This window comes from Pinus tabuliformis, chromosome 1_2, assembly GCF_031772625.1.
Source record: "Pinus tabuliformis cultivar Carrire ecotype Pingquan chromosome 1_2, CPIR1, whole genome shotgun sequence".
Lineage (NCBI taxonomy): Eukaryota > Viridiplantae > Streptophyta > Pinopsida > Pinales > Pinaceae > Pinus > Pinus tabuliformis.
The window spans coordinates 1,238,311,187-1,238,323,634 of record NC_142298.1 but is presented as its reverse complement, the minus strand read 5'-3'; the positions used below and the strand labels follow the sequence as shown (position 1 = coordinate 1,238,323,634).

At 45.0% G+C, this 12,448-nt stretch overlaps 1 protein-coding gene across 1 annotated transcript; it reads right to left on the bottom strand.

The window, feature by feature from the left end:
- Positions 1 to 1,549: 1,549 nt before the first annotated feature.
- LOC149210714 (uncharacterized) lies at positions 1,550 to 2,362 on the bottom strand. The gene has a single exon (XM_089399062.1). The coding sequence runs from the start codon at positions 2,360 to 2,362 to the stop codon at positions 1,550 to 1,552; it is 813 nt and encodes a 270-aa protein (XP_089255188.1).
- Between the last annotated feature and the right edge of the window lie 10,086 nt (positions 2,363 to 12,448).

Sequence of the window (12,448 nt, the reverse complement as noted above, 5' to 3'; positions counted from 1 at the left end):
GAACTGCTTTTATGAGGACTAGCCGACTCACCATATTTAGAGATCTGTGAGTCTAAGAGGTAAGACGAGTCTCCAATTTTTCTAAGAGGACCTTCCATGAGGAGTGCTTTAGGGCCGAGGCAATCAGAGGAGCACCTAAATATTTGGATGGAAGGTTAGCAATGGAGAAGCCCAGTATGCGGGCTATGGCAGCTTGAGTGATAGCAGGGGTATGGAAAAAGAAAATCTGAGATTTGGATTCATTGATAGAAGCTCCTGAGGCTTCCGAGAAGTCCGACAGAAGGGATTTGAGCTGGCGAGCTTCCTGGACTGAAGGATGCCCAAAAAGCATGTTGTCATCAACAAACTGCTGGTGAGTGAAGGCTGAAGAGTTGTGAAAAGATAAGCCTCTGAGATGGTGGGATTGTTGAGCTAGCTTAATACTTCGGCCTAATCCTTCAGCCATTATGACGAACAAGAATGGGGAAAGAGGGTCTCCCTGCCGAATTCCCCGGGAAGGATGAAAAGGAGAGGAGGGAATGCCATTGACCAAAACAGAAAAAAATGAGGAGGAGATGAGGCTCATAACCCATCTAACCCAGGGAGGAGCAAAGCCAAAAGCAATTAGAACTTTTTTAATGTACGTCCAACTTAGGCTGTCAAAAGCCTTTGAAAGATCTAGTTTGAGGAGCATACCTGGCTTCTTGGAGTGCTTCAGGGAATGAATTATTTCATGAGTTAGGATGATGCCATCAGTAATCTACCTACCTTCAACATATCCGGACTGCTCAGGCGAGATGATGAGAGGAAGCAGCAATTTGAGCCTGGAGGCAATGATCTTGGAGACAATCTTGTAGATTATATTACACAGAGCAATAGGTCTATATTTGTCGGGCTTGCTAGGCAGATCCACCTTGGGAACTAGAGCGATGAATGTGGCGTTCACCCCCGGAAACATCCATCTTAAGGATCGCGACTCCTCAACCACCTGCCAAACTTCCAACTTGATCAAATCCCAGAAGTTGTGGAAAAAGTTGGATGTGAATCCATCCGGGCCTGGAGCTTTTCCTGCTTTCAACTGACAAACTGCCAATTCCACCTCTTGTAAGTCAACAGGCTTGAGTAGAAGTTGGTTATGCTCTTCTGAAATAATTTTAGGAATGTTTCGAGTAATTTTGTCTATGGCACGCGATCTATCTACATTTGGCTCACTATGCATTTGCTTGAAATAGTTTAGGAGTTCGCTTTCTATTTCCTCATGCGTTTCCATCTTGACTCCCTGCTCATTCTGAATGTGAGTTATGTTATTATTCATTCTGCGTTGGATTGTGGTACGATGAAATTTTTTTGTGTTTTTCTCTCCATCCTTGAGCCATCTGATTCTTGATTTTTGTCTCCATAGCGTTTCTTCCTGCTTAGCCCTTTCTGTGATTTGCGCCTCAAGTACTTTTTCCTGTTCTGACATGTCATCTGATCGGCCTTCAGCTATAATCCTCTGCTGCAATTGCTTCATTTCTTGCTCGAGGGCACTCTGAGCCTGGAAAATATTACCAAAAGAATTGTGATTCCATCATTTGATCTTGCTTTTAAGATGCTTTAGCTTCTGCTGAAATTGAAACATCTTTGATCCTGTTGGAGGGGAGAAATTGTTCCATTCTGAGCTGATTAAACCGTGGAAATCCGGATGAGACATCCAGAATGCCTCAAAGCGGAATGGTCTCCGAGTCAAGTTGCCAGGACGCGACCACTGAAGGGAGATGGGCCAGTGATCAGATCCCGAAAGAGGCAGTATGGAAGCTGCAAAGTCTCCGCCAATATGAATAGCATTATCTGAAAGTAAGAATCTGTCTAGTCGAGAAGCAACCTGCTGCGACCCTGCTCTTCTGTTGCTCCAAGTGTATAAGCCATTATTGAAAGGTAAGTCCATGAGCCAGTTATTCTGAATGAAGTCTTTTAGAGGTTTCCCTTCCTGACTCCCTCTGCACCTGCCACCCCTCTTCTCTTCCAGCCTAGTAATCATGTTAAAGTCTCCTCCAGAAATCCATAGAGGGTGCGGCCTGTCATGATTGATAGCAGAGAGTGTATTTAGGATTTCTGCTTTATGTAATGCCTCTTGGGGAAAATATACATTGGTTAAGAGCCCGTGTACATTTGTCCCAATGATGTGAAATAATGCTTGGATGAAGTTCTTATTTGCATGGATATTGTCTAGTCTGATAGCTCGGGAGTCCCATAAGATAGCCAGACCTCCAGACGCCCCATCAACATCCACTGCCGCATTGAGACTCCCTGGCCAAATTTTTTCTGCAATTCTTTCCAGAGCAGTTGAATTGCATTTAGTTTCTTGCAAGAAAAGGATTTGAGGTTTTTCTCGCCCTATCATGTTTTTAAGAATTCTTCTTTTCCTGGGGCCATTAAGCCCTCTTATGTTCCAAGATATTAACTTCATTGGGAAGGATTGTGATCAGAGTTGTAGTACTTAGTTAGCTTGGAGTACCTGCCTGACTCCACTAGCATTTCGCCTATCCTAATTGTTCGCTGGAGGTCTGTTTTCCTTCCACGCTTTTTTATATCTTTAGTAATGAATTTTCCGTCCCAGGGGCCGCCAGTCTGAATACCTAAAGATTTTTGCCGTTGCGCCCGATGTAGGACCTCCTCCAAATTCTCAAGTTGTCTATCTGGAATATTGTCAAAATTGTTTGTAGTACAAGCCTGTTCTAGGCCTGGGATGTCCAGATCCCCAATATCTATAGCCTCTGTTTCCTCCTCCATGATCTGAGAATCATTTAATTCCTCATATGGCTCTTCTGCTAGTCTGGAGTTTGATTGTAGGTTGTCCATGTCCATTCCTTGAATATTCCATGCTGAGACTTTTTGCTTCTCTGAGGTAGAGGCTCCTTTGAACAGAGGTTCTGCTTGAGGCACTTTGGGATCTACCGGCTTCGGATGTTTGTCCTTCAATATCTCCATCTCTGTGGGAGCGGGAGTTTCCGAGCTTGGATCATTTTGGCGAGCTAAAGCTTCAAATCTATTACTTGTTGAAGGCTTGGAGGAACTGGCTTGAGGCATTTTAGCATTTGAGGCCTGTTTCTTGTGGGCTTTCCTGCAATTGGCTACTTTGGTAAATCCATCTACCCCAGATGAATCAGGTCCGGATGCAGGAGAGGGTTTTTGAACTAAAGGATAGTCCCTGAATAAGTGTCCCAGGGCATGGCATCTTCGGCATCTAAATGGTACATGTTCGTAGTCAATCAACTGAACCCATTCAATATCATCGTGAGAAACACTTACCGCGTCCGGGAGTGCCTGGTTGAGGTGCATGTAGACGCATATTCGAGCAAAGGAGGTATATCTGCGGAGTTTTGTTTCCTCTGCAACCTTTATAAATTCGCCCAGCACATTTCCAATCGCTTGTAGGGATTCTTCCTCCCAATACTCCACGGGAAGTGAGTATAGTCGGATCCAGACTGGAGCCCAACTGAGATCCTCCTTGTCAGGGTTGAAACGCTCTACCCATCCTCTAAGATACAGGTCGTCTGCGTTAAATAAGTAAGGCCCTCCATCCAACACTCTGTTCCGATCCTCCAGGCAGTTGAAAATGGCAGTGAAGAAACCTTTTGGCCCCAGCTGCAGGGTTATATGTCCCTTTGGGCTCCATTTCGTGGCGATCCAGCTCCTCAGCGCCTTCTCAGTCGGCCAAAGCCCAATAAACTTGCCTATCAAAGCGTGGTCTCTCATATACTGAATCTGTGCATTGATTATGTGGCCTGGAAGTTCTACCCGCGGACGCACAGAGGCTACGGGTTTGCATGTTGCCGAGCTGACCTTAGGTTGATTTTTGTTGTCTTGTTTTTCCTGTTGTGAGTCCAGATCCACACTGTCCTCACTCTGGTTTGCTGGCTTGTCACTTCATCATTCCTTTGCCACCCAACATCGTCTTGTGGGGGAGGCGCAACGCCCTCCCCTTGAGGGGGGTCCATGGAGTATGGAACTCTCTGGCTGGAAGTAAAAATTTGAGATTCCGTCAGTATTTGCAGGTATTCAGTTGTTTGTAGTGGCCTGCCATTGCATAAAATGTTAAAACCCTAGATCACAGTGCCCGCGCTCCATCCTCTTGAGTCTCCTCATCCCATTGGAGCCATTGTTATCCATGATAACCCCTAGAAATAATTTTTAGTTTGATTAGTCATTTTGGATATAAATTTTATGTTTAGGTTGATGTGAAAGATGTCATATGGTACATTTAGTGTTTGATAGGGTCATCATAAAAGAGGATAAAGTACATCAAAAGGATCAAGCTACATTCAGAAAGAAGAATTTCATCACCATTTCTCTTTGCATCTATCTGTTGCTTTTCTGAAAGAGGTTGTTGTGCTTTTCAATTGGAGATTAAAGGAGGAAGAACAGGTCCAGTTTAAATTGTTTTGGAGAAATTCCCATATTCTCTAAAACCCATTTCTTTCATAGATCCCATTTCATCCTTTGTTTTTAAACTCTAGCCATTTCCATTCATTATTAATATTTCAACTCTAGTCACAGTAACCCATTTTAAACTCTGGCTAAAATCCATTTGATATACCAACTCTAGTCGTATTCCAATTAACAATAGGAAACCATGCCAAAGTCATTTTTTAAGGTCTGGGACCCACAAAATATATCATGTAAATCAAGCTTCTTGTCTCCCCTCCCCTTTTGTGATTGCGATATAGCATATTGCAAATTCCAAGTCCCGTCACCACTCCTCCGCCTGCTGATTGTGATAACCCCTTCCGTTGGCCTATTGCAATAACTCCTTCCCCAACCGATTGCGATATCACAATCAAAGATCACACAAGTCATAAGTCCCTACTTTGCTGAAGTCCCTTCCGAATTGTAATTGCGATGAACCCAAAAAGTTATGTACTGTGGTTTTTAAAAATTCAGGTCTGGCATATCAGGAAATCACCATAAATTAGTGTTAAAGCCCCTTTTCCCTTTCCGATGGCGATATGTGAAGTCCTGGTTCCAGATGCGATATTTTATGTGACATGTTTTATTAAAGTTTCGTGTCCAGACAATCAGTAAACACTATGAAACATGGAAAAAGGCCCTCTCCTGTATTGCAATTGCGATATCAACAGGCCCGAATCAACAACCCAGACTGAATCAACCCAAATCAGCTGGCCCAAATCAATGAGCATCAAATTTTCCATTTCACCTCCGCTAAGAGGACAACGAGGGTATTTTTGGCATATATCCAACAACATAGTCATGAAACTGAATGCGGTGAAAAGTGGGACAACGAGACATAGAGCACAGCAAGGACACTTTCAACACATTTTAATCAGAAAATAGCATGATCCAGGTGGATATTGGTGGCCACCTGCCAAGTCTACCTGGACCCCCACCATTGTCTTTCTCAGCATTTTCAGTTTCCTTAATTGTAGCACAACTTACTATTTTTAGCAGTTTTTCGGGTCCTGAACTTCCGGAGCCGTTTTGAGGCCCTAAACCGTTTTTTGGGGAATCCGGGGGAAACACGAGTCCATGGAATGGACTGGTGTTGCCCGTTCCAACAATGATAGTGCTCGGATAAATCTTTCTAATGAGCTATTGTACGCGTCAAACGGAGATCATATGCCAAAGTTACGACCCCGGGAAGTTGATGTACCAACTTACCCCCAAACGGGGCCCACAGTTTGGCGTTTCATCTCCTAGGGTTAGGTTTTGGAATGTTAAGGGTTTTTCCATTGTTTCTCAACAATAAATAGGCCTTCGAGCCTCATTGTAACACAGTTCAGAGGCATGTAGCCATCACATCTCTTCTCAGAGATAAGCTACCATCGCCCTAGCTAGTTTATTGCCATTTCTGTTTGTAAGCATATTTCAGTATTTTCCATTAATGAAATGAAGTATTATTTCCGCTGCATCTTTGTGTATATGGTTATCTCTGTAATTTGTTGCATTCCTGTTTAAATCCGGATCAGTGGTATCAGAGCGGTCTGCTTTTTCTCTGTTTTTCTTTGCATGTCCCCACAAGGTCGGGATATAAGGAGTTAGGGCTTGAACTGGTTGAACCTTTGCAAGACTAGCCTCGCAAATCCCAATGGCCTCCCATGGCGGACGAGAAGAAAGACGAGGGGGCAGGAGATCCCATCAAAATCTTGCTCGAAGAAGCGCTCAAGCGACAACGGAACGCGATGATGGACAGCTTTGCGCAGATCCTTCAGCGGCTACCCAGAAGCGGCGCATCGGCTTCCAGCAGCTCCTCTGGAAACGCCACACCCTTTAAGGTACAAGTTAATTTTGAAATCCCCATATTCGAGGGTCAGATAGATGCCGATGCCGTAGATAAATGGTTAAATCTGCTAGAGGGTTATTTTTCTGTTCATGAATTTTCGAGTCGGGAAAAGATTGTTTTTGCTCTTCTCAAAGCAGCCCCCCACGTCAAGGACTGGTGGGAAACCTACTGCGAGTAGAAGGATGAAAGTACTGGCTCACTATTTTCAGCCGCACCCACCCGGGATTCATTCCGGGATGCCATCAAGGAGCAGTACTACCCTGTCGGAAGCTATGAGGATGAATACATAAAGTGGACCACGCTGCGGCAGGGAAGGGACCAAGACGTGCCGGAGTTCACCAATCTTTTCCATACCCTTCGCACAAAGTTGGGTATCAAGGATTCGGAGCAGCATTTGATACTCAAATACCGTGGCTGCCTGCACAAGTACATCCAGGAAGAAATACAGTTCCTAAACATCCCCTCGCTCGGCGCAGCATACCGGTATGCCGTTAAGGTCGAGAAGAAGTTTAAACAAAAGAAGCGAGACTTTGGATCTGCGAATCCAAAGCAGGGGAAAGGTGCCCTTAAACCACAGAACAAAGGACAAAGCCAAGGCGGGACAGCCCAAGACAACCAGTCGAAGCTGCAAGCAAAGAGCAACGCCGCGAAGCCGAGAAAGGACACTGGAAAATGGTGCGAGTTCCATAAGAGCTCCACTCACAACACAAGTGAGTGTCGGGCCAAGCAGTCACTGGTGGCTGAGCTAAAGGTTTCAGAATCAGATGCATGTTCCGACTCTGAGTCAGAACCCGATAAGGGGTATGAAAAAGGGAAGCAGATCATTGATGCGGATCCCAGCGCCACTGTTGCTACCGCAAAGATCCAGAAAAATGAACCCGAAGATCCAGAGGAGGAGGAGCGTCTCTTCCACTCCCAGATGTGGGTAAAGGGCTCCCCAATACAGTTCATTGTTGATAGCGGGAGTCAAAAGAACCTCATTTCGGCAGAGGTCGTGAAGCGGTTGGGCTTACCGACCACAGCACATCCACAACCATACACCATTGGGTGGCTTCACCAAGGGCGAGATCTTCGCGTGAGCCAGCAGTGTCGCCTTCCATACAACATCAAGCCCTTCACGGATGAGGTATTGTGTGACATTGCTCCCCTTGAAGTTTGTGATGTATTACTAGGACAACCATACTTGTGGAAGCGACATGCTGTGTATGAATCAAGGCCCCGTGCTGTTATTATTACATTGGGAAATAAGTTGTTTAGGATACCAGAGGTAGCACCACCTGCCGCCATCTCTTTGATTACTGCAAAACAATGCAGTAAGATCATTTCCAAAACCAGGAAATTTGTTTTCCTGATGATACGCCCTCAAGGGAAGAAGAAGATAGTGGCCGCGGCCTCCAAGCGGGGTCCCTCTGCACGGCAGCTATAGATGGACAAGATTGTGGAGGAGTACGAAGACATCTTCACCTCCCCGGTAGGGGTTCCTCTGCACTGTCAAGTCAAGCACTCCATCGATCTGACCCCAGGTGCGCCGCTACCCAATGGACCAATTTATCAGCGCTCCGTTCTGGAGAACAATGAAATCAAGAGGCAGATTCAGGAGCTCCTGCAGAAAGGTCACATCCGTCCGAGTTCTTCGCCCTGTGGGAGCCCGATAGTGTTGGTACAGAAGAAGGATGGGACGTGGAGACTCTGTATTGACTATCGGGCGCTGAACAAGATCACTGTCCGTAATAGGTACCCGATCCCATGGATTGATGACCTCCTAGACCAACTAAAGGGGGCGAAATATTTCAGCAAGATCGATCTGAAGTCAGGATATCACCAGGTACCAATTGAACCCTCAGATGTGTGGAAGACTGCCTTCAAATCCAAGGAGGGCCTCTTCGAATGGTTGGTCATGCCTTTCGGATTGACGAATGCTCCTGCAACCTTTATGAGGCTAATGGATGACATCTTGCGGCCATTCACCAACTCCTTTGTAGTAGTATACTTGGATGACATTCTGATCTTCAGCCAGAGTTGGGAAGAGCACCTCCACCACATCCGACAGGTTCTCCAAACACTGCGGCAACACAAGCTATGTGCCAATTTGGAGAAATGCACTTTTGGCATGACCGAGGTTCAGTATCTGGGATACATCATTGATGAACCCCCGCATGTCGATCCAGCCAAGGTCCAAGTCATTCGGGATTGGCCCTCTCCAACCACTCTAACAGAGCTCCGCAGCTTTCTAGGTCTTGCCAACTTCTACCGCAGGTTTGTGTTGGGATTTTCTCATATTTCTTGGCCCTTGAGTCAAGTCACCAAGGGCGGGGCGAAAGCAAAATTCTTTTGGTCTGAATCTCAACAGAAGGCATTCAGGGAATTGAAGGATCGCCTCTGCACGGCACCAGTGCTCGCGTTACCAGATTTACAACAACCATTTGAGGTCGAGACAGATGCCTCTGACTATGCTATTGGGGCAGTCCTTACTCAACATGGACATCCAGTGGCATATCACAGTGAAACACTTTCAGACACAGTCCGGAAGTACCCCACTTATGATAAAGAGATGTATTCCATTGTACAAGCCTGCCGACAATGGAAGCATTACATTTTGGGGAAGGAAACGGTCATCCACACAGACCACCGACCTCTGCAGTTCATACAGACCCAAGGGAAATTGCAGAATGATCGCCATCAGAAGTGGTCTACATACCTGCAACAGTTTCACTTGAATATCAAGTATAAAAAGGGCAGCACCAATAATGTTGCAGATTGCCTCAGTCGACCACCGATCATGGCGCTAACCACCGTGCTCAACTCTTGCGGGCACGAGACTTCTGATTGGCCACTTCTCTACAAAAGCGACCCAGAATTCGGCCATACATACCAGACACTCTTGGAGGGTCGGCAGGTTGCAGATTTTCACCTCCAGGATGCCCTATTATTCCACCTCGGTCACCTTTGTGTTCCTTCAAGCGAGCGTGCCAAGATGATTTGGGAAGCACACTACAGTCGGGCTGCTGGGCCTTTCGGGGTCGAGAAAACAGTGGCAGTACTGCAAAACTATTTCTATTGGCCGAATCTTCGACAGGATGTTGGGAAGTACATCCGATCATGTACTGCCTGTGCCATTGCCAAACCGACCATTAAGAAGCAAGGCCTCTATACCCCGTTGCCTACCCCTAGTCGACCTTGGGAATCCATCTCCATGGATTACATGTCAGGCCTTCCTTCCCCTAAGAATGGAAATGACTGTGTTTTTGTGGTTGTCGACAGGTTCTCAAAGATGGCCATTATGATGGCCTGCAAGAAGAATATCACAGCAGAAGCCACTGCTAAACTCTTCTTTGAATGAGTGTGGGTGCACTTTGGGATCCCACAGTCTATCATCTCAGATCGGGACAGTCGGTTTCTCAGCACCTTTTGGTCCAGTCTCTGGTCAATGCTGGACACCAAACTCACGAAGTCCACAGCCTTCCATCCTCAAACTAATGGCCAGACAGAGGTTGTCAATAGGATGATTGTGCACATTCTGCGCATGTATAACTCAAAGCATCCACGCACATGGGACGAGAGCCTCCCCTACGTTTAGCACAGCTACAACCGAGCTCTTCACAGCTCCACTGGCCATAGCCCTTTTCAGGTGGGTTTGGGATTCCAGCCACTATGCCCCATTGATGTGGCCATGCCACTTGCAGCTACTCACATGAATTCAGCTCATGTCCAGTCTGAAATAGATAAGGCCACCAGCTTCATTGAGCGCATCCAACATATTCGCCAGCAGGTCCATGACATTCTTGAGAAATCAAATGCCAAGTACAAGCAGCGACATGATCAACATCGGGTGCCACACAAGTTTCAGGTGGGCGACAAATTCTGGTTGCATTTGCAAAAGGAACGCCTTACTGGAGCCTATCGAAAATTGAGACCACTCCGATATGGTCCTTACACCATTACTAAGGCTATGGGAGACAATGCATTTGAGCTCAGCATTCCCCCATTCCTTGGCCTGCACCCAGTATTTAATGTGGACCGCCTTCGGCCATACTTTCCACCATTGCTAGACACATCCGACATTGCAGAACAGCGCAAACCCACAGAATTAAATCCACATTGCATGGAACAAGCTGCAACTGATCGGATCATGGACACACAGATCAAGAACACTCGCCAACAGAATATCCAACTGTATCGAGTTGTCAAAGCGGGCCAACTCCTTCAGCAGGGCAAGTGGCTCACCAGGGAACAAGTTCAGCGGAAGTTTCCTCATCTCATGGAGGAGCTCAACGCAATGGGGACCATTGCTTCCTAAGGGGGGAGGAATGATCCAGGTGGATATTGGTGGCCACCTGCCAAGTCTACCTGGACCCCCACCATTGTCTTTCTCAGCATTTTCAGTTTCCTTAATTGTAGCACAACTTACTATTTTTAGCAGTTTTTCGGGTCCTGAACTTCCGGAGCCGTTTTGAGGCCCTAAACGATGTTTTTTGGGGAATCCGGGGGCAACACGAGTCCATGGAATGGACTGGTGTTGCTCGTTCCAACAATGATAGTGCTCGGATAGATCTTTCTAATGAGCTATTGTACGCGTCAAACGGAGATCATATGCCAAAGTTACGACCCCGGGAAGTTGATGTACCAACTTACCCCCAAACGGGGCCCACAGTTTGGCGTTTCATCTCCTAGGGTTAGGTTTTGGAATGTTAAGGGTTTTTCCATTGTTTCTCAACAATAAATAGGCCTTCGAGCCTCATTGTAACACAGTTCAGAGGCATGTAGCCATCACATCTCTTCTCAGAGATAAGCTACCATCGCCCTAGCTAGTTTATTGCCATTTCTGTTTGTAAGCATATTTCAGTATTTTCCATTAATGAAATGAAGTATTATTTCCGCTGCATCTTTGTGTATATGGTTATCTCTGTAATTTGTTGCATTCCTGTTTAAATCTGGATCATAGCATATCTTCCAGTATGACAAGCAACATTTCTCATTTGAAGGTCCATAAATAACACAACGGGATTCGAAGGGACATATGTTCTGAATTTCCACAAATACAATGCCAACACTACAAGCAATTTCAATTTTCCTAAATTTTTGTAACAGTTAGATATATTTGGTTTAGGTGACTCCTATTTGTATTTAAAATCTATTAAAATAGAAAATCCCTATGCAGGCTCTATTAGTTAGAATAAAAGTAGGAATAGGTCTCTAGAATAGTGGATCGAATTTGGCCGAGGTGGCAAGATAATGTAAAGATATATTTTCTCTATAAATAAGTGGGTTTTTCACTTTGAGAAGGGTTAATCGAGAATGTGAGGGAGACCAAGTTTTGTATGTTTTTTTCAAGTTAATTAGAATTAAGGTTGCAACATACTCTATTTTTAACCTAAGATTCATTTTGGTTTCATTCCATCCCTTCATGTTTTTATGTTATTATCAATTTTCATAGCTTGTTTTATTACTTGGAATTCAATGTAACATTTCTCCAAATTCCTTCGATGTGCTCTATTTTACTATAAAAGTTTAATTCATTCATTTTAAAGCCAAAAATGCCTCATCTTCCTTTAAATAATGTTGTTTGTAATTGAATTTTCACTTGACTGACCCCATGCCCAATGGTGGCAGCCATCACTCTCTTTCCCCTGCAAAATCACACAAAAAAACAGAGTTATCCATCTATATTTTTGAGCTTATCATAGTCAAGTTTTTAAGTATATTGAGAGAGGCCTCTCAGATTGGAAGGGATGACTTCCAATCGAAAGTTGGTTTGAAAAATTTATGTTGGGTTGAAGGTTGACACAACCCAACCCTTTCTAGCCCAGCGATAACACCAGTTTCCTATGGTCACTGTTGTTCTGAAACAAGCTTTTCAAGGCTTGGAACATTGCATATGGAGTCTCTTTCCCATGGATATTCAAGACAATATGATCTGGAACTCCCTCCAATATGATCCTCCTTTATTTTTCTACACACTTCTTCCATTCTTCTAGATCGTTAGCATCAGATGTTGGAGGCTTTAGGATATCATTATCTATGAATTCCCTCAGCTGATTATCTTCCAACACTACCTCCATCATGTTTGTCCAAGTAATTTAATTCGAGCTACCCTCAAGGGCATACTAAAGTCTCGGGCCATAGAAAGACATCCCAATAACTCTAAAGAATGATCCTGCAAATTTGATTCACCTGCAAAGACAACTTTGA